General features: G+C 44.6%; 1 protein-coding gene across 8 annotated transcripts in view; it reads right to left on the bottom strand.

The window, feature by feature from the left end:
• Positions 1-26,279, bottom strand: part of YEATS2 (YEATS domain containing 2) — a 49,800-nt gene extending 23,521 nt beyond the window's left edge. For 5 of the 8 annotated variants that reach the window (XR_012634020.1, XR_012634021.1, XM_074911648.1 and 2 more), the window contains exons 1-14: positions 25,298-26,024; positions 22,100-22,197; positions 21,903-21,995; positions 18,644-18,886; positions 16,305-16,420; positions 14,997-15,158; positions 13,183-13,294; positions 11,668-11,712; positions 10,451-10,637; positions 8,547-8,786; positions 6,495-6,653; positions 3,983-4,086; positions 1,327-1,434; positions 62-235 (exon numbers count right to left, since the gene is read on the bottom strand). Coding sequence is in view for 6 of the 8 variants with exons in the window: in XM_074911648.1 (XP_074767749.1) it covers positions 62-235; positions 1,327-1,434; positions 3,983-4,086; positions 6,495-6,653; positions 8,547-8,786; positions 10,451-10,637; positions 11,668-11,712; positions 13,183-13,294; positions 14,997-15,158; positions 16,305-16,420; positions 18,644-18,886; positions 21,903-21,995; positions 22,100-22,197; positions 25,298-25,397 (1,941 nt within the window). In the remaining 2 variants the exon portion in view is untranslated. Of the gene's footprint in view, positions 1-61; positions 236-1,326; positions 1,435-3,982; positions 4,087-6,494; positions 6,654-8,546; positions 8,787-10,450; positions 10,638-11,667; positions 11,713-13,182; positions 13,295-14,996; positions 15,159-16,304; positions 16,421-18,643; positions 18,887-21,902; positions 21,996-22,099; positions 22,198-25,297; positions 26,025-26,238 lie in introns of those variants that run through there. The other 3 variants (XM_074911647.1, XM_074911650.1, XM_074911651.1) reach the window with 3 other exon arrangements.
• Positions 26,280-26,772: the final 493 nt, after the last annotated feature.

Here is a 26,772-nt window from a genome sequence, read left to right as displayed (position 1 = left end):
TGCAATAAAACCACAAGACAGACAGCTTAGACCACGCCAAAGATGCCCGAGTGCCTCATACCTTAGACTGCACCGTCCCCTCGCCTGTGCTCACGACAGGCTTCTGCGGTGACAAGGCTAACATGTGGCTCCCTTTTACAGTGACGTACTGCTGCACAGAGGTCTGCGTGGTTGTCCCTGTTGCTGGTAGCTGGGGTTGCTGGGGCAGTTCTCCTGGCTCCTGCTTTATTATCACCTTTTAAATAAGAAGAAATAATAAGAAAAGCAAACACTTTAAATCACTGGGGATCACTTCTGGAACAGCCTGTCTGCAGGAAAGGGCAGGCAACAGTCAGTAGACTCAGACATAGTTCTTATCACCAGGTGGTCTCTAACTCAGCTCCAAGATGAGGGCTACTCCCAACACACAAGCGTGAAGCAGTGGAGGGGTGTGTGTGTGTGTGTGTGTGTCTGTATTTACAAAGCATTCCAGATTTGAGACGTGCTCATAGGAATTGCAGAACCACAGAAATTGCTAGTAATATTACAACTGCTAGTCATACTATCAACGGACTTGGCCAGACCTGACTTCTTCAGGCCCTGCACCTCAGCATGGAGCCACAACACTTTAAGGTTTCAAATTTCTAAGCACCCTCTTCTCAGAACACATTCTAAACCTCAATGTTTTTCTATCCTGCAAAATGACAACCAGTATTATATCTATAGATACTGTAGATTATTATAGATGACATTTGCTTGTATATATGTTTTATGTTTCTCTGGGACAGGCCCTCAACCTCATCCCTAAGAGCAGTGAGCCAAGAAAGACCGGGTTTTTTTTCTGTTAGATTGCTGTAAGTACTGTAACTGGTAGGAAGCATTCTTCCACCTTTTACTTGGGTCACCTAATACTGCCAGAAACAACTTTAAATTCCAGATGGTAACATTTATGGAAACAAACTCAGAAGTAGCAACTTCTGAGATTCAAAAAAATCACTGTATTATTTTTTAAGAAGCTCCTGATGGATCTACTGCAATTTATTATAATTTTACTATATCCCACTAACACAGTTTTTAAAATACCAGCCTCAGTATGACGGGGATTCAAAGAAAAACAAGAAAGGATGAAAGAGGAGATAAAAAGAAAGATCACAGGTACAGTAGTGACAGTGAAAGACAAGAAAACAAGATACATTCTTGAGAGATGCTACAGAGCCCTCAGCAGCAAGACACATTGGTTCCAGTAACAGTTTTACATGCACTGGAAGTTACATGGTTTGTGGCACAAGTCAGCATGAAATGGCACTATGGGGCTCCTTGTCCCGGCACAAAAGCCAAGAGGAATACCTTTGTAAAAGCTCCAAGTCCTCCAGTGACCGATTTGGGGCTTTGCACCTTGGAATGACTCCCAATGGGACAAAGGGGTGGCATGGTGGCAAACAGAGAGTCCTCCTGCTGCAAATAGGAAGACATGGCACAAAAATTGGTGAAATGTCCAATACGAGAAGTAAAAAAAGTGACTGCTAATAAAGGGTAGCAGGGACCATCTGGGCAGGCCAAATTACCTGTACATGACATTTCCAAAATCAGTCAACACTTAAGTAAAAGGAGTATAACATACTTAATACAACCTACAAAGCAAATTTTATTTGGAAAACTACATCTCCAGAAGCAGTAACTTTTTCTTACCATATCAAACACAGGTGAAAGAAATCAACTCATGTTCTCCAACCAACTTTGTATACAAAGCATTTCAGAGCTGTAAAATTCAAGTAGGCTGAAGGAGAATCTTATCAATGTGTATAAATACTTGATGGGAAGGTGTAAAGATCAAGCTAGACAACACTCAATAGTATCCAATGAAAGAACAAGAGTCAACAGGCAGAAATTGAAAAATTGAAACACAGGAAATTGTTTAATTATAAGACAAGCTTCTTTTTTTTTTTAAAAAAAAAAAATAAAATTTAATGGTGATCAAACACTGGAACAGGTTGCCCAGAGGCTGTGGACTCTCCAGCCTTGGTGACACTCAAAACCCAACTGCACACATGCCTGAGCAATCTGCTCTAGTGGATCCTGTGTTGAGTAGATGAATTGGACTGGATGACCTCCAGAGGTCCCTGCCAGCCTCAACCGTTCTGTGATTCTATACCTGATCTCAGAGAGAGAAGACAATCTTAAGAAGCAGCAAGTTACAGAGGGGAAAAAAATGTTCAATTCAAGTGTGCAAGCAAAGTTCTCTCAGATGAATTTTTGCTCTCCTGTAACTAGAAAGATGTGATGGCACGCAGTCTTTCCAGGCAGAACTCACCATTTAACAGGAACAGTGAGGCTATGTAAATAAATGGAGTAAAAAAAAAAAAAAAAATCCACACCTGCAAAATCATGCACCTGGCATTTCTGGATCTGAGGCTGGTAGAGAAATCAAATGCTTTTGGGAAAGTCTGTTACAGTTTTGCTTTGTTTAAGTAAAATAATTGTACTCTTTTATAATCAATGTGAACTCCAAAGCCATGGTTTCACAATCACTTGGCCCATCCTCAGACTCTAACCTAATACTCCTCCCATCTTCCTTGTACTGACACATATGGCTGAAAACAGATTAGTTTTCAACCAGATTGGTTGTCTGCTCTGGTTTACCACATTGCCATACAACTGGTAGCAAAGAGGAGAAGGTGTGAAGATGAGGCTAGAGGCATAACCAGTCCTCTTAACATCAGCCTGCATATTGGTCATTTTAAAGTGTCTGAAGAAACACAGCATCAAGCCATTAAAAAAAAATACAGAGGAAACTAGCCCACTGTGAAGAGATGAAAACATCACACTGAACTATCAGACATTTCCTCCTCTTTAAAGAAACCATAAAATTACAGCTTTTCACCAACTAGAAGACATAAATCAAATTTCTGTTTACAGAGCTATGATTTTTATATCTGTATTTTTAAAATATCTTCAGTTTTTAACTTTGCCCTGGAAGTACAGAATTCAACTGTTACTAATGACATGTGCCTACTCTGACTCACTGAAAACCTTTCAGAAAGAACCGTTCCAAATCAGTGAAAAATAAAGACTAATGACTGGTTTTCAACTCAGTTATGTGTATCTGAGCAGACAGGCTCTTAAAAGCTGAGCAGCTAGCTGCACACCTGACACTTAAAATGCTACTCCAGACTAATTGCTTCAGACAGCAGTCTTCAACACTTTTTCCAGAACAGACATGGGAAGCATCTGAGTTCCAAATGTAAAGTGAGTTGCTCTCTGCAAGCTGACTGACAAGCATTCCCCCCCTCCCCATATCCTGCATTAATATTCTTGTGACTTGGAGACAAGGAAACGCTCCTGTTTTCAGCAGCACACCTACCAGCTGCTTTCAGAAAGAGTCTCGCTGACGCCACTTCCCTGCCAGAAATATCCTTCCTAGCACAAGATGTGGGAGAGATTTTATGTGAGACTGTTCAGCTCCATACCTTTTTGGCTTTCCAGATCAGAAGCATGAACCCTATTTATCACTGTTTGTTTACACATTTGGTTACTCTGCTGTTTACACAAACATTTTTCTAAATGCAAACAGTTGTAAAACCACTATTTTCGAGCAGCTGCTGTACAAAAGTAGTGAACAGAGTGAAGGTTTTGAGGTAGGCACCTCTGGTTTAATCACTTACTGTCACTACCAAAATGAAGATGATCAAAGTCAGCTACAGAAGAGCTTTTTTGACAGATAAGACATCTTGAGAGCTATGCCCTCCGTGCATTTCCTTGTAGAAAAGCAGAAGAGCAGTGCCTTTAACAGAGGTGTAGGCAAGTCTAATTAGAGCTGCATGAAGTGATGCTATCATCTTGTATAATCACCATATTCTCACATGGCTGTCAGACACAGTAAACCTTCATATGAAATGACAACCAAAAGAACTTGCCTAAACCGCAGAATTTATAATACTAATAAGCTCTATTTAATAGGAAGCTGGACTTTAAATGGAAAGTACACACCTAATGAGAACATTACCTTGACAGCTGAGGTGACAAAACTGCTCCCGTGGGTCTTTGATACAGGAGATGAAGTTCCATGAGAGGCCTGACAAACACTGGTCAGTTTGCTGGTTGGGCTCCCTGTGTATCGGGAAATAAAGCAATGTTGGGTGAGGGCCAGGGAGCAGTGCCACTGAACACATGAAACCTCTTCTAGCGAGAGACGTAACATTTCATTTCAACTCTGTATTCCCCGTGAGGTATGTCAGAGGGAGTTGGCATGGGAACAAAACAAATCCACTACCAAATTTCCACCTGCAGAATCCATGTCCCAGAGAAGGTCTCTCCACCCAGAGCTCCACTTGCTGCAAGCAAATGGTCAGGCACCTTCCCGGGTGGCTATGGGCTAGAGGCGTGAAGATGTGAAACTAGGACAGTAAATGAGCTGCCAGTCGGAACCTGCTGCTGCAGATGTAACATTCTCCATTGTCCAGAAGCCCTCTGAACCTACACTAGCCCTAGACACTGGCACAGGGGAAGGTTTGGAGGAGGCTGGAGCGGGAAGGAAAAGGAAGGCCTGACAAGGAGGGAGACAAAGCGAGGAGTAACAAGAGGAAGGGAAAGAGTGAATAGGGTAAAGGAAGAAACAGAAATAAGGAATGAAGACACAGGGTCCTCCGCCTGCAGAAGACAGCTCTTGCAAAATTAACACCTGGATACATATGCCACAGCACTCTCCTGACCCACCCCCCCAACCCCGAGCTGGTTCAGTGGTAAACTTACCCTGTGTTATCAGAGTGCATACACAGCACTTTGTTGTCACTGCTTTTGGTTTGGTATGTTAGTTTTCATTTGTTCAAGAGAGGCCAAAGCCATGGAGTACACACACAAAAACACAGTAATAGCCTCAGACAGTGGCACTACGATCTACACTTAAATTTAAAAGTAAATGGATAGCCACTTCTTGAAATAATGGGGTTTAAGAAGGCTGGCTTTCACACAGCAGAAACATCTTGCCCCTGCTTTTAAATATGATCTGTAGTCTTATCAGTGGCTGTTTGTAGAATCCCATTACTCTCAATCCAGCCTGGCTGCTGTTGCCAAAAAGCCAGTTCCACATTCCCTCTTGCTCCTTCATACAGGGTCAGGCAATGAGGCTATATGACAACAAAGCTCATCTGGGGAAGGGAGGGTATTAATTTTCTGCTCTGCCACTGATCTAATCCAAGTTGTGCAGGATATGGGGGAAGTGGCAGGAGTGCAGGGGAGGGAGAGGCAGCAGGCAGTTTCTCCCAGGCCAGTCTGTACTTACATCACACTGATGTGATGGGAAACTGTACCTTTAATGGTGTTAAGACTTGCATGTCCAAACCATCTGGTGCATCTATAGATCCTATCCTCAATGTACAAATCTCTACTAGGAGAACACAAAAGTTACCCAAACCACGATAAACCACATATACAGAGTAGACAGTCAGGCTGGAGGTAAAGAAGAAACAGAAAAGGAAAAAGGCAGAAAACCCCCGACCAACCAAATAAAACCCCACCCTATTGGTGAAACAGCTTCAATGTTACCAAGAAAGCCCCAAAACATACTTTAAAAAATTCAGCTATGACTATGCTACCCCCCCTCTGTGATGAGGTTAAAATGAACATGACTGCTCTGTTTCCTCAGATAAAAGGAGGAACCATTATTAAGAGAAGAATTTTTGCACTGTTCAACCAAGCCTAGCAGTGTTACATAGATGCTGCACTTGACCATGTGGCTCTGAACACCCTTCTAAGGTGCTGGCAAGTACACACACACACACACAAGAAAGTGTGTTTTTAAATAGACAGTGGTTCTTGGCCACTAATCACAACAAATAAATGACTGCTGAGTGACCTTTCCTCCAGCCACAACACAAAGATTACCAGTTGACTCCTATACCCATCACCTGTCTCCTGCAGTTCAGTCCTCTCCCCTGACCCCTGGCTTATGTCACCACTGAAGCACTGAGGGAATCCAGTCAGAGGAATCCCAACTGACTGGAATCAGCTAGAAGTTGAGTAGTAACAAAAACCAGCACGGCTGTTCTCCTAGTAACTTAGATCTACACATTTCAACACATCTAGAGCACTGCGCACTGGGACCTAAGACTGATCTGCAAATCACTGCAAGCTCTCCATGCGTTTTGTCCACATCCATGACAGAGTTTTCACCCCATCACCTGGTGCACTGTTTCTGTCTAAATCTCTGTGCACTGGTCTACATTACTTTCTCCCCTTCCCTTGCTGCCTGCAAAGAACAGGCTCTCTTTGAAGAGGTATCTGTGAATTCAATCTGGCCTTACAGTAAGCACTGTTTCCTAAAGGAAGTTATGTTTAAGTCTGAGATACCCTTAATCATGTTCCACAGGCCAGTTGCGCAAACCAACAATACCTCCCTCTGTCGACGACTTTTCCATCTTCGCAAGTTGCAATACTGTTATTATACTAATCATTTTAAAGGGAGAGTAAAGTTGAACGGGTAAGACTAAGCCACTGCCCTCTGTGATCACACTACACACCTGTGCTTGTGGCTGCTGCTCCAACCATCTGTCCAGGCTTGTCCACAATAATATATGGATTATTAACGACTGAACTAGCAGAGCCTTGCTTCATGTGCACCGGAGTGGAGGTTGGGGTACGAGGTAGCGGAGATGGACTAGGGGTTGATATTGGAGAACCTTAAGAAAAAAAGTCCAATGCTTCTATCTTGTAAATGTTTTAAGAACATAAAAATACAGCAGTAGTAGTAGTACTTTTTAACTTAGAGGAGGAACACTTTTTGAGGATGCATTTCCCAGCCTGAGCAACATCACAGGACTTGGAGAAGGAAAGAGGAGACAGAAGAAAAAGGCATGTAAAGCACTACGGCTCATACCCACCCCAGACATTCTGTGCCTACCGGGACAAGCAGGGTTCAGAGGGACTCAGAGAAGTCACCTGGTCCACCTCTGAATCCTGAGGGACATTACCTAAATCATTCTCACTGCCAAAACTAGTCCACCCAAGGAGATGAAAAAAAGAGAGCCAAGCTCCTTGACAGGCGCTCTCTCTCTCACTCGTGGAGCCCACAGTACAGGGATTCTGAGCCAGGAACTAAGCAGTTCACATAAAAAGGCTGCATGATACAGCAGCCATCAGACAGGCATGGATGCACATGTCTCTTCACTGCTCTCACCACGGCAGAAGCCCTTGAAAGCAAACTGTAAGACGAGCAACGTCTGGGTAACAGGACAAGGAGAGAGAAAAACTAGAGAAGAGAAAGTCTGCATGAGGGAATAAACAAGAAATGCAGAGAAAAGGACAGGCAAGGAAGCGATCAGAGTAAAGAAACAGCAGAAAGCACACTAAGCTTCAACTGCCTGTTAATCTGCTTTCTTGGCAGTGATTGACAATTAAAACGGAACAAATGCTGGTCAAATAAAACCTCCATGTCTTATGAACTGCTTCTGAAATCTAAAAGGAGTGACAGTTCTTGTCAGACAGTGGAACCTTGGAAAAATATTGAGCAAGGAAACATTTAAATAGCAAAGATCAACACAAAAGAGTCCAAGGATTTTAAGAAAGATAGGATGGCTCCTGTAATTCTTGCTTTCTGGGAAGCCTTGGGAAAAGAAGATCAAGAGAAGAGCTTATTAAGAAAGAAGAAAGCACTTGGCATAGGTTCAAATGTAAATCAGCCTGAGTACCTTTTTAAGATGTCAAGGAACAATACTGAAATTTATAAAAAAACAACAAACCAGACACACTTGAGGAAAATTATCTAGGAGCAGATCGTCAGAAATCACACATATTGATAGCTGGTGCTTCGTTCTCTCTACCCTGAACACCAGAAAATGAAGGGATGTAATGGGTCATCTTTCAGCTCCACAACATGTGACATGGTGAGTTGCACATTAAAACTTTCTGATGTAAAACATCATCCAGTGGATGGCATCATGGCCGGGCAGGGAAGGAACTCTAAGTGAAATGAGTAAACAGCACCTTGACCATGTTTAGTTCAGAAGCTATTAAAAAAGTATCACATTGCTCACTGCAGTCAGCTGACAACTTAATCCAGAGGGCGGACTTTTGGAAGAGGAAGACCAAAACTGTTCCATCTGAGGAGATATTGCAAGTCCAAGAGGGACCATTTGAGTCTACAAGGTTGAACAATTATTTGCCCAATAATCAGGAAAAAAATTTTCTTCTTAACGCATCCCAGCTGTCTGAAAGTGGGAGAGAGAAGAATGGCTTCTTCCCACATACAAATACCCCACATGGACGATGGTGCTTGCCTGGGCCTTTCTGTGGGTAGCAGTCCAGTTAAAGACTAGCTTTTTCATACTTAAAAGCATTCAAGAACAGGGAGAGAACAGCTCTCATCCTGCTTTTGATCTGATGTGAAGCATTTCACACACCTGTTTCTTTTCCTTGAACATTAAGAAGTGTGTTTAGCTCCTTATTCTAGAGTTTCCTACTGCCTGATATTCAAAGATTGGCAGGAAAACAGGGGAAGGACACAAAACAAGTCCAACTGGTTCACTCTCTTGTTTTCCAGGGTGAAGCACTGGGGTAAGTAAACTAACATTCACCTGATACAATCTTGCAACTCATGGTGATAGGCTGGAAGGATTTTCCTGGTGACTCTGCAGGGCTTGGACTCTGACCTTGAGGCACTATTTTACAGCTAGCTGCAATGGGTTGAAAGGCTGAATTTCCGTGAGAGCCAAAGGCAACTTTCTGTGTGGCTAACTTGGTGGGAGTCCGTTCTATCGAAGATGGCAGGGAATAAAACGTGGCATGTCTTTCGGTTTCAGCATTCCCAGGGAATCCTGATTAAAACAGGGAAAAGAAGAGAAATAGTTCTTAGGCTGAGAAATCTAATTCCTTTCTGCGCTTCTCTACACAAACAAAATTTAGGTACAACAAATACACTCTTGAAGGAAGGAAGGAAAAGCAACTGGTGGGCAGTTTTGAATGAGGAGAAAGTAGGGTAGGGGGTTCCACCTATGCAAGCCTGTTGGATCTGTGTCTGAACAGAATAATAAAATGCTACTGTGCACAGGCTGTTCAGCTGTGTCAGGTGATCACCCACTTCTTACATATTTTCTTGGAACAACCATCTCATTGACCAAAAGCTGCTGGTAGTTTCAAGTGTCCTCAGTTAGAACTCCACAGGACTAAGGCTGGATCTTTCACAGAGAATCTCACAGCACATTTTTTGGTGTAAGAGCACAAGTAGACCACCTACTGCCTTTTCACCTGATTCACCTTATCTGATGCAGAAGACCAATTAACCTGGAGCTGGTGAGAGAAGTCACTGCCTGTCAGTGTAAGAGAGGCAGGTTTACTTCCTTACTGTTGGCTGCAGTACTGCTCGCATAAAAAGTGCTGCATATCCTCCTTTTTGAATAAAAAGTCTGTGCATTTAAAATCTGGCTGCGTTTCTCCTTTTTTGGCCACAAGAAAACATCACATTCTTCTTGCTGAGCCAGAACACCGCCAGTGGCATCATGGCGCCTACCAGAAAGAGCACTATGCAAGACACCAGCTTAAAACCAATTCCATGAACACAGGAATGTCAGGAAGAATCAAGAAAGCCATCAGACCATGTTGCACGTGACCATATTTTGAAATATAAAGTTGCTGTTTCCAGCAAATTTCTCACACTAAAATGTGCAAACCATAAAAGACACCCTTGTTTATCAGCCCAGTTAACCAAGGTCTGTCACGTAAGCCTTGACACCATACATTTCAGAAAATAAAGCTAAATGCTAACAGAGGCAGAGTTTTTCCTACTTCACGCAAACTCAGAATCGTAACAGTGTGCCCAAGAGGCCAGCACTAGCTTATTTCAGGCAATTCAAATGATCTTAAGGCATCAACTACAGCCCCCCTGCAACAGACGCCACATTTCCTGATCTTACAGGGGCTGGTGAGAATGAGACCATGACATGCACAGATGCCATCCCTCAGACAAACATACACTACATCCTTCTCACTTTCTATTTTCAGCACCACAGTTATATAGCCATTTCTGTTCCCCCACAGTCAACTCATGTTAGGCAGCAACATATTTAACTGAACACACCATTAGACCAATTTCTTAAATGTATACACAGTCCCCCAAACATTCAGAAACCTAGGAAACCTTCTGAAAACACTCTGCCAAGAACAAAACTACAAATGCTATTCAACAACCTTTTTTCCAGCTGCATCTGCTGCATAAAGCTCCATATTCACTAATTTTAGCAAAACAGAGACCACTCAACAAATTCCAGATTTAAAAAACGACCCAAAAATCAAACACAAAACCCAGATAAACCGTAACAATTTCAGAATTACACTTCATAGTACATTGAGGAAATGATCATCTGGGGTGAGCAAGGAGAAGGTAGCACTGGCAACCTTTAAGTCACAAGAGCAGTTAAGAGGAGGTATCCAGAAGAGCTGAAGTTCCAAGAACTCAAATTTCACCAACAGTGATTCGCTTTACCTTTGTCCACGGAAGCATCTGGGCTGGAGTCCCGCAACTGTTTAATTGGTGAAGAAGCCTTGACTGGGGCTGGGATATTCAATGGCAGTGGTAAAGATGTAGGAACGTCAGAAAGGTCAGACTCTGAAGACTGGGAAAAGAGATACTCCTCGCCAAGGGAATGCCTATGTAGCTCCACATCCACTACCTTCCAGAAATAGGAGAAAGGATGACATTAATATTTGGTAGCTGGGTAAAGATGTAAAAAGTGAAAACAACTATGCCTTTTCTTTTTATTTTAATGTCTAGAAACCTCTCCTCTCCCCACCTCTGCATAACATTTCCATTCATTTCAGGGACACTTCCCAGAGGTCCAGCAGCACCCAAGCTAAGACAAAAATCTTCCAACATTTAACCCCCATGGCAAAATAGCGCATCTCTCAGTCCGTGGGAAGATCTGAATAGTGAATCCTGGAAGGAATGCAGAGCTGAGCTCCAAGCATCCCACTAAGGAAAGGACTGCATACCCCTTAGGGACAGGCACAAAACTACAGCTTGCCTTTTCTGCCTTTTTTTGATAAGGCCTTGAGAAACACACCACATTATCTACTCTTCAGAAGTGTTCTTTAATCACAGTAGACATCTCACATTAATGTTTTGTCCACAGACTGAAAAGCTGAAGTAATGCAATTTCACCATAAAAATTTCCATTCACTACAAGGGGAAAATAATACCAAAAAAACCTTTAGAGATATAGCAAACGAGTTATTAATTAGTTTATTTTAAGTTTAAAGAGTTCATTTTCCATGAAGATACTGAATCCTGACAGATGCAGAAACTCAAAAGTACTTAACATACTGCAAAATTTCAGCAGGACAGTTGGGTAATCCCTTTAACTTCTATTCTTTATGTATGAGATCTGCAGCACATCAGAATGCAAATCGAGTCATTTGGTACCAGAAGCTCCACAAAGAAATAAAAATTGAAACTGTAGTAAAAGTTAAGTCTTTATGAAAGAGCTGGTAATACTCTCCCCTGAACTAGAGAGGAGAAAAAAATTACTGTCGTCATGAATAGTGACAAGGTGACAATCATGTAAGAAGAGAGCAAAATCTACATTCCAGAAATCATGAAATCAAATGGGTCTGACTCTGTGCTTAGTACCATGTATCTTTTTCTTTTTAAACATCCTTAAGGGAATCAAAGTCCAACACCCATCTTGCGACCCGCTGACTCACCGTTTCTGCGCCAAGTGTCTGCAGGCCCGTGTAGGTCCTGTCCAACTGGGTAAAACAATACAATATATTTATATTAACCAGGGAAAAGCAATATATTAGCTAGAATTTACAATACAGTTGTTTGAAAGAAGTTGAAACTACGTAAGTTGAGCAGCAGTGCATCCAAGTTTCTGGAGACCACAGGGTCAGAAATCTGTGTACTCTGTTAAGTACCCTATCTTCTGCAAAAAAGTCAACCACAGCCAAGATGAAGGAAATAAGATTGTTAGAGAAATATTATTTTAGACTAAGACAAGCCTTTGAGGAGTGTCCTTTTTCATTCCTGATGTCAATATAAGGGAATGATAATGAGAAAAAAGAAATCAAAGAGATTTAAACTGACCAGCACGCAGGCTATGTTTACACTATAATTTTTGATTCACTGTCCACACTGAGAATCAGTTGATAGAGGCAGAAAATCCCAGATATTATTTAAGATATCTTTAGAGAGAAGCTGGGTTTGACAGGCTCACACTGCCCTGGAGCTCAGGCTGGCAGCCACAGAGGAGGACTCAGCTCACTCATCACCTCACAGCAGCCGCAGGCTCCATATGTGAACAGCAAAGATTTGCTGATTCGAGTTCTTGTGTGCCATGGACTGGCTCAGTTTTCGTCTGTAGGCTGGGCTTCCTTTGATGCACAACGTCCATCTGTTACCAATTTCCCCCCCAGTTATCTCTCTTCAAATATATTTTACTCACCATCTGCATTAAATGTCCCTAAATTCCAGAGGAAAATTTTCAATCTTCTCTACTGTTTATATTTGGGGTTGCAATGAGGTATCTACACTAGCATGAAATTCATTAATGCAGGCAGAATTTAAATAAAACTAAACATGCTGCTCAAAGAAACAGGAAACTAAACCAGCTCAGGACTTAATTCCACTAATGCTAGGGACTACTAATTAAAAGGAAAACAAGAGCAATGGCCTAGTTTTCCAGGACTGCTGCATACTATAAATCCTATCAAGTGTCACAGCACAGGTGAATGAGTTGAAAAAGAAGGCTCTCTTCAAAAGGCACAAGGAATGAACGGGGAATCTCAGCCTGCCCACTCTAACAAGAGATAATCTCTAGCCAATACGTGCAAGTGCTGAAGGAACAGAACAAATCTAACAATCCCTTTACCAACAGAAAGATAGCCCTGCAGCACCCTGTCCAGTTAGAGCCAGCGACAGCACAACAAAAATCTCAGACTGCAGGGAAACAACAGGTAAATGCTTTGCTGCTGTGTGTAGAATCAGTTCCAGCCTCTGCAAAGCTGTGTTCCTTGGCTCCCACATTCACTCCAATATAGCCAAGGTAAGAGGCTTTCCTGGATTTTTTTTGATTCTCCAGCTCAACTATACACGTGCAAATAACCAGTAGGACATACACGCAACAGAGAGGCAGAAACACACACACACAAGCAAAGCCTCTTCTAGATTTTGCAGGAGAGCTCATTTAATCGCCTTTCTCTGATATTTTGTTCAAATACCTTCAAATTGTGTATGATATCAATCCTCTTGTTCTGGCTATCCTTGAAGTGTATCTGGACTCTCACTGGAAATTCGCCCCAGCCTCTCCTGGTCAGGTGAAATGGAGGTTCTCTGCAAACAAATGGTGATTCACACTTTGGATGCAGAAGTAGCTTTCACCTATCTCTTTTTCAGAAAGCCAAAGACTGCTTTCTAGCTGACAACTAAAGCTATCTTCAGGCCTGCTATTCACCAAAGAGAGACTGCAATCACAAAAATGAGAATTTTGTGGCTTTGGACAGCTGAAAACATACTTTTATTTTGCACGAGGGGAAAGGGAAGAAAATGGTAAGACATTGTCGGATGAGAGCACACAGCAAACAAACATTTTTTTAAAAAACAACAAAAAAGAAAGGCTGTGTAATGCCAAATGAAAAATACGTGTTTCAAAAAACCCCAAGTCAGCTGCCAGGACATACCAGTAAGGTGAGTTTTCAATGTAGCATTTTGCAATCACTTTCTGTTATTCCCTATCTAGTAGCAAGAAGGCACATGTTTCATATAATGCCAAAAGAACAACATACAGACAAGAAAAAGCTAATTCAACACTGGCATTCTCCAAGCTGAAAAAGAAGGGTATACTTGTCTCTAAGTTTGCTGTTACTTTCTTTGTATTTCAGCTTGTTTTTATTGTAAATCCCAACTGCAGTTTTGCAATGAAACAGAACGCAAGAGGCTTAAAGGTTATTTTTAGTCCAGAACATTAATGTTCACTATGACAACTGGGACTGTGCAACAAGAAATCAGTTAACCAGGCGGGATTAAAACAGAAGACAAACAGCACTGACATTGGATACTGGAAACTCAGAAAGGCAAAGAAGACAGCAGTCAAGTGTAATTTAGTATGTTATATAAGAAAAACAAAGGAGTCTGCTTTCGTTGTTCTCAAGGTTGCCTTCTCAGAAACATTACTGAGGCATACCAACACTTAGATAAGTCTTTCTGGAGTTGCCTTTCAGCAGTTTAATTTAGCCAGAACTAAGCTGCCATCCTGTACCTAGGCAGTCTCCCCATGCTCTTCCAGGAGGCAGCTGAGCATGCTGTGGAGAAGAATTTCTTTGGGAGGACACAAAGTAGTTTGAAGGCATCCTCCTGCTGTCTTGTCCAAAGGAGCAAGAATGAAAGACTGACAGGGCACTTCCCTGCAGCAATCAATAGAGAATCGACCCTGCTCACCTCATTAGGGTCACAACTCTGAATACAAGTTTGGGAGAGGACAGAGAAGCTGCTCTGTTTCTGCAGCATCAGCACCATTACACTGATGAAGCATGAAGCCAGCACCACTGAGCTCACTACACTGGAGAAATATTTGGGCAGAAGATACTATTTCTTGCCCAAACGCACACTTATCATTAAAACTATGGGCAAAACAGCTTTCCAAGGCTCCTCTTTTTTTATACACTGGAATGGATGGGTGGTAGTAAACACCTCTTATCAACAGAAGTCTAACCTGAGCAGCAGACAGTGTAACACATACAGGAGACACACAGACTTGCATGAATAACATGAAATGCAACAACTGAATGCTTTTTCTCAGTAGGAAATTAAAAAAACAAAAACCCTGCTTGGTACATTTGCTACATAAAAACTTATTTATTTTTACTATTCTTTTGGAGTAAGTCAAGCCAAGACAGACATGGAATACTAAAGACATGTTAAGACAGACATGGAATACTAAACCAGGAAAAGAAGTTGCTAACTTTCTAAGAACCTTGGCACTGTAAGCCTGGCAAGCATAAATACTGGAATAGTCCCTGGAATAAAACCTTATTACCTCACTTCTACCAGGTCATTAGGTTTGTAACTGGGATGGAGGAAGAACCAAACTTTCTTGACAAAATGATTTATGCTGGGTTCTCTCCGAGAGCCTCGGACATACACCATCCATTTATGGGTCGACTGATCATTTTCTTCTCTCTTGTCAGGGGGAATGTACCTGGCAAAGAAAGTAAAAAACAAAACTAAGATAAAAATCCCCAACAGATAAATACCAGAAAAAAAGTATTTTGGAAAAGATTAAGCAAAAAAAAATTGGGGATGGTAAAATTCCTATGTGAACCTTGCCCCCTGTACGGTTCTGCTCGTTATTCCTTACTCTGACAGTTCATCCAGAAACAGATACAGGTACCATGATCTACTCTACGTTTCCAACACATTTCCTCTATTTTAGTGCAAAACTGCTATATGAAATTTGCCCATTTAAACATTTGGCTCTTAATTAGGAAGACTTAATTTTAACACTCTATCGCTGTCAGATCCCTTTCCCCAGCTTATTCCAAGATATCAGGAAGCAAAACTGCACCAGAACACTACCAGCAACTGCTACCAGAAATACAAAAAATAAAAGTTCTTCTCATACATTTTTAAGAAACTTCACAGTCAATACTTTGTTCCAGATCCAGGCTTAGGCAGATTTTCAAGAAACAATTCTAACATCGTAAGTCTCGTCAGCAAATGTTTGCTACTTTCTACGCAAGAAGAGGAAAAGACCAACGTGAGTAGTGTGAGGGTGAAGTTAAAACCTGGACTTGCACATAGTTTCCTAAAATGAATGCATTTTTTCATTAATTTCCTCAAAGTTCAAAAGTTATGTATATTTACCTGTCTTAAAGTTTGGGGGGGAACAAAAAATTTATAAAAACTGTACAAATTAATTTCTTCAGATTATGCTGCACTGTAACAATTTTCCTCATTCTGGTGGTTTGGTTTGGTTTTTTAGTTTAAAAAAAATACATTGTTCCTATGGACACACTAAATTAGCCATTAGGACAACTTGGTTTTCCAAATTTCAATGGAAAAATTTGGCATTTCTAACTTATCAGAAAAGGCTGAAAGACTCCCCTTGAGAGAAACAGATCTTAAAATCTCCATATATATATATATATATCTAAAAAAACAAAACAACTACTGCAACACTAGCACACTCGTGCAGACGCGAGAGGAGGGCAGCCTTGGGTACAGTGATTATTCAAGGGCATTCCCTCATGTTGTGACAGTCTAGCAACTTTGACTCCTAATTTTAACCTCCTACTCCATCTAATCTTGAAATAAAAGGACCATCCCTCAGACTCTGGATACTAACTTGGAGACGTTGCCAACCACAATTGTTTTCTTCACATAAAGCCGTGAGGTTTCATCATTTGACAGTCCGGCATTTCGTTGTCCTGGTTTTTGAGAGCTTGAAACACCCGAACTGTCCTGAGGATAGGGGAAGAAAAAAAAACAGGCAAACAAAAAACCAAACATTCCTCTTAAACATCATTTTATTTGGTGCTAGAAAAGTAAGGTGTTGTTAAAAAAGTAAACCTGCATAGCTAAATGAGAGACCAACAATGAATCATCCCTAAAAATACTTAAATTGCTATCTAGGCACGCTGAAGTAACTCAGGCATGCAACAATGATATACCACCTAGCCAAGTGTACACTGCATAACTTAACTGAGCATACATTATGCAACATACCATGGATCTGAACCATAATTTCAGCTTGGGTTTCAAAAGCACTGCCACTGCACTATTGGAAAAAAATCAAGCACTGCTAGAGTGACGACATGCTGGTCACTAATCAAAAACACAGCAATATCTCCCATGGGTGGCTTCTGAAAATCTAAATCTTTCTCATTCCGAGCCTACGCTGCTTTGAGGGACTCCAGCGTTCCTTCTCAGTGAAGAACTGAGGCTGAGCTTGAGACAAGAATTCAGCTCCAACTCAACAGGGATAGTAGTCAGCCATGTCACATCTCCATAAGCCTACAAATCCACTGTAATACTTGGGCATAATAAATCCAGCCTAAGCAACATCATAACACAACCTCAGCTATTAAGCAGCGGCCAAGATTCCCTGATAAAATGATGCCATGGCTGCCCACAGTGCCAACACAGGCTGCACCGTCATTTGCACAGGAATGAGAGGCTTTTCTGTAACTCTGTTGGTAAAGGGGCAGCCCTGAGAATAAGGGACTGCCATCCTCTCATGAACAACAGAGTTGGTGCTGCAGCTTCCTGGAGCATACTCTGCTGAGCGCTCGTCAGACAAGTGTCAGCGTGGGGAGCAGTGGATTCACTAGGAACCGCTACGCCTCCTCTTGTTAAGTCAGTGATGCCTTAAACTGAAGCTTGGAGCCACAGAAGGCTGGGATGACTCCTGCTCCTCCTCATCACTCCCTTGACCACCTCTGGGCCACAAGCTGCATTGGTCAAAAATGTACACATGCTACACCCAAGCAATGCAACTGCTCCATCAATGCCCCCAGTTCAGAAACAAGTGACATTGGTCTGGTGGCTTACGATATAGGTGGGTCCACATTCTGCATGTGGAATGTGTATCCACCTTCTGTGTATACACTGTGTATCCACCTTCTGCGACAGACCCTAGGCAGGGTTCCAACAAACTGCAGCTCCGTTATTGAGGGTGTCAGGCTGCGCAGTGGCAGAATCATTGGTTTTTCTGCCACGTATTATTGCAACTTGTTCACTTGCAGAATGCAGTCACATGCAGTGAGATAGACACATCCCTAGTTTGGGTTAGAGGCTGTACTCCTCTGGCAGGCCTGACAGCTTAAAAGAACTGAAAAGAAACTGGAGAGTTTAATTTCCCCAGTTAAAGCTCATTTCACTTACAGCCAGCGAGAGCCTGCCCGGTGGAGCTAACTGCAGCCAATAGGTGAAGCATTTCTGTAGCTGCAAGGCGAGCCATAAAGGGAATGGATCCAGGTCAAAAATACCCCAGAAAAAAGTACAGGGGAACAATGATAGAAGATATTTTTAACCTGGGTCAGTCTGGTTCAGTTAGGCAAACAGTGATATTAGCATAACAGCAAGCAGCACCACCAAGAGAAAAGTAACTCAAATGATGCACCCAGGCTCTACCAGCTCATGCTCCCAGGGTGAGCTAACCCACCAGTGTCACTATGCTTTTATCACAGGCTGCTTAAACCCCAAACTCCAGTGGATCAACCATGCTAAGCAACCCTGTGGGCACCCAGGGCCAGGCAGCAGCATTACTTCATAAAAATACTGCTGGAATAACACATCTTGCTCTTCTCTCCAGGCTCTACTCTTCCTGACTTGACTTCTATCTGCACTGCAAAACCCTTTGCTCAAGCAGTAAAACACCTCATTCCCGGGAGGCTGCCAACCGAGACAGTGGCAGAGAGCTGTGTGAACACAACGCTACCACCGCTGCCTGGCTGACCTCTCTGTTGGGCAAGACTGAGTTAAGAGGAGTTACCCAAGTTACATACACTTCAGTTAGCCTTACAGCAAAGCCAGGCTGAGACAGTGGGAGCAAGCGGTTGGAGAGGGTAAGAAACAGATCTTCAGCAAGGTGGGTGAAAACATGAAGAGCTCCTGGTGCCAGCACTGAGTCCAGACAGAGCACACACCTCCAACAACTTGACCACCACTCGAGTTTTACTTTACCCGGCCAGTATTTCTGCTCTGTCTCTGGTCCAGGCTGTTTGTCAGCCGCTCGTCTGTGTCCAAGTTGCCATTGTCTTTGTCCAGGAGAAAGTCATTGTGCTGAGAGAGCGAGTCGCTCTCGGAGTGGTTAGCAGATGGAGTGTCTGAGCCCTGGTTAGCTGGAGATGATGATCTAGAGGGCGATTCCAAGAATTTCTTGATTGAAGGGTGATTAAGAATTGTTGCATCACACGACCTGGTCCCCTGCAACAGAGAGGTCAGGCAGATCCAGTCACTATTTCCCTGTAGCCCAGATAAAAACCAAACTGCACCAGAAGAGAATAAGTCAATGTATGAAGAAAGAACAAATATTTATTCAGCTGCCCTGCAGGAAAATCATATGCCACAGAAGACAAAAGCTTAAAACTGTTCTACAGAAACAGCATCCCAAATTGAATCTGATCCTTTAGACATTTTGATCTCAGAAACCCACCTGGTTTTGGAAAGGACTGCAGCCTACTCAAATACCTATAATGGCATTTTGAAAAGAATGTCTTCTATTTCTGTGCAGACACCTACAGCCTTTTGCCATACACAGAAAGGCCACAGCTGCCTGATTCTTGCAGGCAAGCAGGGTACATAAATTCACCAGGCTCTTTAGTTTTGATACTCATTGGTAGTCTTGTCAATGCCTATGAGTCAAGCTACACGTATTAGCACCCTGTCTGCTCCCAAATGCTTAATGGAGGATCAAGAATAATGTGCTTAGGCATGCTTGCAAACTTTCCTCAAAATGGATATTTTAGAGCTAATCTTAAATCCTCCTAAACCTGCAGGGGGAGGACAGGGCGGGGGAGTGTTTTAATCTCCTTTGTATTTTTTATTACTGTGACAATGGCCCCTTTTCTTCTTTTAACCTCAGAAGTAGTAAGGAAAGCACCCAGCACTCAGAGCAAGTCTCCCTTGGCCACTTCTCCCAGTCACCAGTCCTCCCTGTCACCTTGGTTTGATGATGAATCAAACCAGCAGAAACACCCCTCTGCCAGGGTAGATAGGCTCACTACAGCTCCCGATGCCACAGACTCACACTAGAGTTGCACTGACAGCTTGTTTTGCAGGCAGTACCAGCTGAAAGAGGCTTTCTTCCTCCCTGCCAGAACCACCCAGATCAGCCAGGCTGGCACAATTATTCATGGGGAGGGGGCAGGTCACAAAGAAAAACAAATCAAGAAACTGATTTGGAGGTTTTTGGTTTGTTTTTTTGTTGGTTTTTTTGTTTATTTTTTTTTTTTTTTATTGTTGCTGCTTTTGTTTGGGTTTTGTTGGTTTTGTTTGGTTTTTTTTTTTTTCCTTGCAGAGTTTTTAATCCACCTAAATTCCCTGATACAAAACTCTGCCAATGTGATGGAGGGGGTGGCACAGGGACAAACACCAGCACCTCTATGGAGCAGCAGAACTGCCCTCCAGAGGTGGTAGCAGGAGTGGAGTTAAACATCGTCCCACACTGGACTTTAAAGTTTCATTTGAGAGCCTTCTTTCCAATTGTCCATTAGGTACCTGAGTAAAGCAATTATCAACTCTCAGTTACCTACTTAGAGTCTTGCATCCATATATCCAATGGCAGGGACACACACACAACATGACCAAGAAAAACCAAAAACCAAACCACCAGCAATAATTTTTATTTTTTTTTAAACCTCTAGTCAAGTAAAATGACCAACACCTTGTCCACTAATTTGTGGGAAACTGTAATAAACTGTAATCACATGGAATCATAAGCCTCAAAACCCAGCAGCACAGGGTTGAAGAACTGTTTAAACTTATGAGAACAGGTTAGGAATTTGCAAAGCATCTTCCTAGAAGTTCTGAATTAAACTACAAAGACTCCCATTCTACTAGAAGCAGAAACAAGACAATCGTTCACTGTCAAGTCAAACATACATTAACCACACACTAAAAAGAGACAAAAAAGAAATCTGAAAACAGTAACAATTTCCAGATAAAAAGAGAACTGATTTCGCCTGCATGCAAATCGGAACTTAAAAAAAATGCAGTCAAAGATACAGCTACACTAGCCATAAGCTCAAAAAACTACAGGAAAACTAAACAAAGCAAGGATGCACCATTAAGTTTTGTGAATACTGCGGAACAATTACAAAAGTTGTTGTTTCTGGGAAGTGTGAAAATCAGCAAGGAAAAAAACAAACACCCTGCATGGCAGAACAAGTAAAGAACAGGGGACAGTACAGCTCTTGATGACACTGGATAAAAGCACTTTCAAAGATCAGAACCTATGTTACTTTCTTCAGCTGCCTACACAAAAATCAAGGAGGGAAGAGGGATCTCCAAGCCTCCCAATACTACCATAACCTTTTTCAACTCCAGTTGTTCACCTCAAGTTCACTGAGGGGAAAAGCAAGCTGAACCTTTTTGGTTTTACCCCACTCCAAGCCTTCTGGAAATCACAGTAGGAAAACCAGGAGTAGCAGTGCAAGCCATTGCTTGGAAGAGAAATTCTCATGGGACTAGTGTAAAACCCAGGTTTGTAGAACCCATTTACAGCTTCCAAAAATCAGCTCAGACCTTTACACCCTGAACTGAAAAGACTATAGGTAGTGAACTACAACTGGGAGTCTGCATGAGTCTGGAACACCATGCCATTACCAGCCCATTAAGCACAGAGTGCTCAGAACTGGGATTTAACTAACAGGGTTTGGAGCTTGGTTAATCACTCTGTGATAGTTCCTTGATTTACGTCCTGCTTTATTGCTGCCATCAGTCTGTTCACCAAACAGACTGGCTGCCAGGGTAAAGGGAAGATGGTTTCATGGCACTGCCAGAGCCTCAAGAAATCTTGATTTATGGGTTGTTCTTTTTTCCCTGATAAATTCCAAACCCCATCTGCTTCTACTATCTTCCTGCAAAACACGTTCCCCACTCTTCAGGGCTTTGCAAAGACAAACTGCAGTGTGTGACAGGCAAGGTGTTCTCATGCAAGAGCTGTTGAAAAAAAACAAATGCAGAGTATTTCAGAAACCAGAACCAAGGGCGGCTGAACGACTTCTCAACCGCCCCTTGAAGACTAGTCTTTGCCAAGTACCTGAGGCCCAGGCGGTGATGTACAAGTCTCCTCTCCCACTGTCACCCCATTTGCAGTTTGTGTTCCACCATTTCAGAAAATCACATCTCAAAACCAAACATCAGCTGAATAGCCAGTGAGCTACACGTCTTCCTTTGCAAATATTCCCCCAAGTCTTAAAATTTCCAAAGTAATGTTTACCTCTCCAGCTTTAAGGAGACCGGCAGATGCGTAATAGTTTGCCACGATACAGGCACGCAGCTTATCCATCATCCTTCTTGCTTCAATCAGGCGCTACGAAAAGAAGTAAGATACAGTAACAGTAAACCGCTGCAGCAATCCCTTCAAACCCCAATAAACCAGGATCTTATGTATTTTTAAGAACAAAACCTTTATACCTGATCTATAACTTCAATTTCATGTTCTTTACTCTTCATTTCGACAGCAAACTGTTCTTTTATAATGGTTTCAATCTTCTGCACAGCAACATCTCGAGCTGTACAAGCGCACACATGGAAAACAAAGAAGGAGGAAGTACTTATATTCCTATTTTTGAGGCTCTATTTGAAAACATGAAGATCAGAAATCGTTATGGAGTGAGAAGTGAAGGGGTAAGTTCAGCACACACACAAAAAAAGGGAAGGATCATTTTTCTGCAAAAGAGAGTAACTGTCTTAACAAAAACCACATGTATCTTTAAAAGCTGGCTTATGTGGAGAGCTATTTTTGCCTTTTTAGGTCTGAGATGACAAATAACACAAGATGGGAAGAACAGGACCAGTTTGTTTACTTCTGTCTCAGTAAAGCTGTAAACAGTAAAAGAAAAACTCAAGTGTGCTCCGGCCAAGTGCAGTTACCGCTGCGATTGCGCAGGAGTATGCTGGAACACTATGTACATTTTTCTGCTCTCTTTGGCCCAATTCACATCCAGGAAATTTACACATCATGCAGCAATAATAAGACAAACTAATACTTGATATGTTCAGCACTGGCATGAAGTCCAGCCTGCTTTGGAGTGCTTACAAGCCTTCTATTACCCACAAAAGAAACTACATTATCAAAAGCTGGTCTACCTCTTAGAAAATCCTCTTCCAGCACAGCAGTCAAAAAATTTCAGCCTTTCAGCAGGAGTTTATTTAACTCGGTGGAAAGCATGTAGTTTAATATTTCAAACTGTGTGAATACCTTATAGCAAATTAGCAGCCAAGAACTAAATTGTCATCTTATTGTGTTTTTCTAGAACATGTATAAGCACAGGAAGAACAATTCTTTTTGCTCTATACCTACTGTACACTTCAATACTGCCCTTTAAGTCATCTCCGTTATATCAAGGGGCCTCAAACAACATCATCTTTTTCATCAAGTTATAAGCAAGAAGTTGGAAAAGCAAAAATTGTACTTCTGAAAGAAAGCCTGGAAAAGGTCCTCCAGCCTGTGCCAGAAGTACAGCGATCCCACTGCAAAGCAGATGAGAGAAACTGTCTGGGTTCCTCTGAAAAAAGTCTCACACTTTTTCTATGTGGAATAGGAGGTGACAGCACCAAGACTTTGTTTTGAGCTTCAGAGGAAGCATTTGTTTTGCTAAAGGGTACATATCTGAAGAGGTTTCTAACATCCCAGTAAGAAAGAGTAAAGAAATCAAAAGCAAGTCAAAACTTTGCTGGTATGTTCCAGCTAGCATACATAATTTCTGATATAATCTGATCTGTCTGATATAATCTGATCTGGTACCTACAACAGAAGCAAGGCAACTGATGATTCTATATGCAACAGGGGTATCCTAAATATTTTTACTTATTTCCAGATGGCCATATGTATCTATTCTAAGACCAGAAATAGTTCAAGCCTACATTAAAACAGAATTATGGTGGAATCTGTATGAGCAATGCAAAATTAAAAACCAGAGGGATATAATTTTCCCCCAGTCATGAACACCATGCCTAGGAAATTCACACGTAAGGCCACACTTAAAATAAACCTGAACAGATTAAGGTATGAGATGTACCGTTCAGACAGGGTCCACTGCATCTCTTCCCAAGGCTGATGTCACACAACACAAGCATTATGACAATTAAAGCACTTTAGGATTTGTGGTTATATTACAGAAGCTTTTAAGAACACTTTATTTTCATATTTTTCTCAGCTTAGCGTCAACCACAGTCCCTAATTAAGACTGTGTTAGTGAAATCTGTGTACTTGAGGAATTCTTGTATCAACAGTTGGAGATCTTCCATGAGAGGAAGAAAGAAGTCAAGTTAGAGGAATCACCTGAACAGAAAGTTCACTTTGGCAAGGACAGTTTTCCAAGGCCCTGAGACTTTGCCTGATAATTATTAAGACCATCTGAAAAGTTGCTTCAGAAGCAGATTAAAAACCCGTCTGCAGTCCCTGGGACACTCCACCACAGAGGGTGGCGACTTCTGGTGGGTCGCCACCAGACAGCTGGGGGCGGTGACACTCTTCTGCCCCGGCCAGCTCCAGCACAGCTCCACTGTCAGGGCCCCTAACCGACCTGGCAGACAGGACCTGCCCACAAACTCATTCGAGTCGGAGTTCAACCCCCTCAGACTTGTCCAGCTGTACACCACCCTCCATAACATCCCCCATGAAAGACATCATCACTCCCTCTCCAACTGGCAGCTCCGGCATCCTGCTCTGTTCCTGGATCTTCTTCAGATCCCACAGCCAGCTTCAGTTTTCTCGCCATCTTGTTCATGAGCTCCTCCCCTCATGAACCTCTCACTAGCCATGTTATGCCAAAACTCACTAGTCTACTCCCTGTCCCAGGGGCAAGAAGCTCTGCTCTCATTTGCCCAGCGACAACTGCAACCTGTCCCAGGCACCCTGCCAACAGGCTGCTTCCCAAGGCAAGCAAATCTGAGCGTGCCAAATGCAAACCTACTCATCCAGCTACTCTCTCTCTCCACTACTTCTTTATCCACCTTTCCTTCAGTCGGGTAGCTGCTCCTCCTCCTCCCTTGCCTCTTTGAAAGTCCTTCTCCCTAACTCATCCCTTCTATGCTGCTCTGTTTCACTTTATCCGCCTACTCCTGCAAACATTTGTCATCTTCCAAGAGCCAGTCTACCTACTCCAGGGTCGTGGATTTCTTCACCCCCCTTGCAGTGCCATGGATTTCTTCCCGCTGCTGCCATGCCGTACTCCGACCTGCATCCCCCCACAGACAAACTGCCAACCTTTCTAGAAGCAGACTTCAAGTGCAAAACAGACGCACGGGTTGGAGCCCAGCTCAGCACGGGTAACTGCTGGGAAGATGCACTGTGAAAATGCTTCAGCAAGCAACAGGAGCCAACCTACTGGGCTGCGGCCCTGGAGAGCTCGTGATCTAGCTGCTACCGGTAGAGCACCGAATTCCGCATCCTCACGCCTTACTAAGGGTTCAGCCAGCAGGTAGGAAAGGCTCTGCGTACAACAATCACACCCTCCTTGGCTATACAGAGTTATCACCAGCGCCCTTGCTCCGTTCCTGCCCTTTGGCCCCTGAGGCTCCTACCCCAGTCCTGCCTGCAGACTGCCCGTGCGCCCACAGCCTTTCCCATTCCTGCCGGGGGATCCCTCCGGCTCCCACATCTCCTACCTGACTGTTCGGCTGCTTTGTGGCGCTTGCTGGGATGGGTGACGGTGATCTCTTCGTAATCGGGGTCCTTCTCTGCGATCACTCTCTTGATCCCAGACATGTTCTCTCCACTGCGAGGGAAAATAACAGCATTATCGTCCCCCCACCGCGACCTCCCGGGCGGGCTTCAGCCGCTCCCCGCGGGAGGCCTGCGGTGCGGCTCCCGAAGGAGCCGGGACACCTCTTGCCCTCCCCGGTTGCTGGAGGTCAGCCTGGAGCCGCACAGCCCCGAGCCGGTCCCGTGCTGCAGCGCCCAGGAGCTCCAGCCGCCGCCGGTCCCCCGCGGCTGTGCTGCAGCGGCCAACCGCAGACGGCGGGGACACCCCCCGCGCTCGGATAGGGGGGCTGCGGGAGGGCCGGGCGTCCCTCGACACAGGCACCGCCACCCCGGGGGAGCGCCCGGTCCCGCCGAGCGCGGAGCAGCAACCCCTCGCACCCCAAACCCGCGGCGGGACGCCGAGGCACCGCCAGACGCGCACAGGTGCCGCAGCCGGGCGGGGGGGCCGTGGGCGGGAGGGCCATCCCCGGCGGGGGGCCATCCCCGGGGTGCCTCCCCCCGCCGCCGTTTAACCGGACCGCCACCCTTCCCGTGGGAGGGGCCCTCGGAGGCGGGAGGCCGCGGGCGCAGCGCCGCGCCCGGGAGGGACGGCGGTCCCAACGCCCCGCGCGCCCCGCCGGGCCGCCACCCGCCGCCGCGGGGCAGGGCCCGGAGGTGCGGGGCGAAGCCCCGGGGAGCGGGGCCGGGCCCGGGCGCTGCCGGTGGCGGGGCGCGGGGGGCGGGGCAGCGTCCGCGCGGCCGGGCCCACGTGCGCGGCGGCGCCGCTCCCCTCCCCCCGCCCGCGCACACAAAGCCGCCGCGGCCGCGCGCTCCTCCCCCGCCCCGTGCCCGCCCCGCCGCTCACCCGCACTCCGCCGCGCGCCGCCCGGCCCCGGCCCCGGCCCCGCCGCCTGCGCCGCCGCCGCCTGTGCCGCCCGCCGCCCCGGGGCGCTCAGCGCCGGCCCCCGCCGCCCCGGCCCGCCGCCGCCGCCGCCATGAGCGCAGGGCCGTGTGCCTGGCTGCCCGTCAGCCGTCGGGGCGGGGCCCGCGCAGGCGGACAGCGGCGAAGGGGCGGGGCGGGGCCGGCGGCCGCCCCGGGGGGGGCCCCGCACCTGCCGCCGCGGGCAGGTGCCGCCGCGGCGGCGGGCGGGGCGCAGGCCCGGCCCGGTGCCCGAGGGCGGCGGGGAAGATTCCCGAGGCGGAGGCGGCCTGAAGCGGGGCCGCCGCTGCGGAGACCCGCCTGCGCCTCTCTCGGTGTGCGGAGGCAAGGCGCGGTTTGTGGGCGGTAATTCACCCTTCACACCAGAAAAAACCGAGACTGGCGACACTGGAACGCCTCTGTTCAGCTGCATCGACCTAATCCTGATTTACCGGGTGAAGCAACCTCATGTGAGGAAGA

The sequence above is a fragment of the Athene noctua genome, chromosome 8 (assembly GCF_965140245.1).
Source record: "Athene noctua chromosome 8, bAthNoc1.hap1.1, whole genome shotgun sequence".
NCBI lineage: Eukaryota > Metazoa > Chordata > Aves > Strigiformes > Strigidae > Athene > Athene noctua.
Note: the sequence above shows the minus strand (reverse complement) of the source record. Positions and strands in the feature narration are given on the sequence as shown.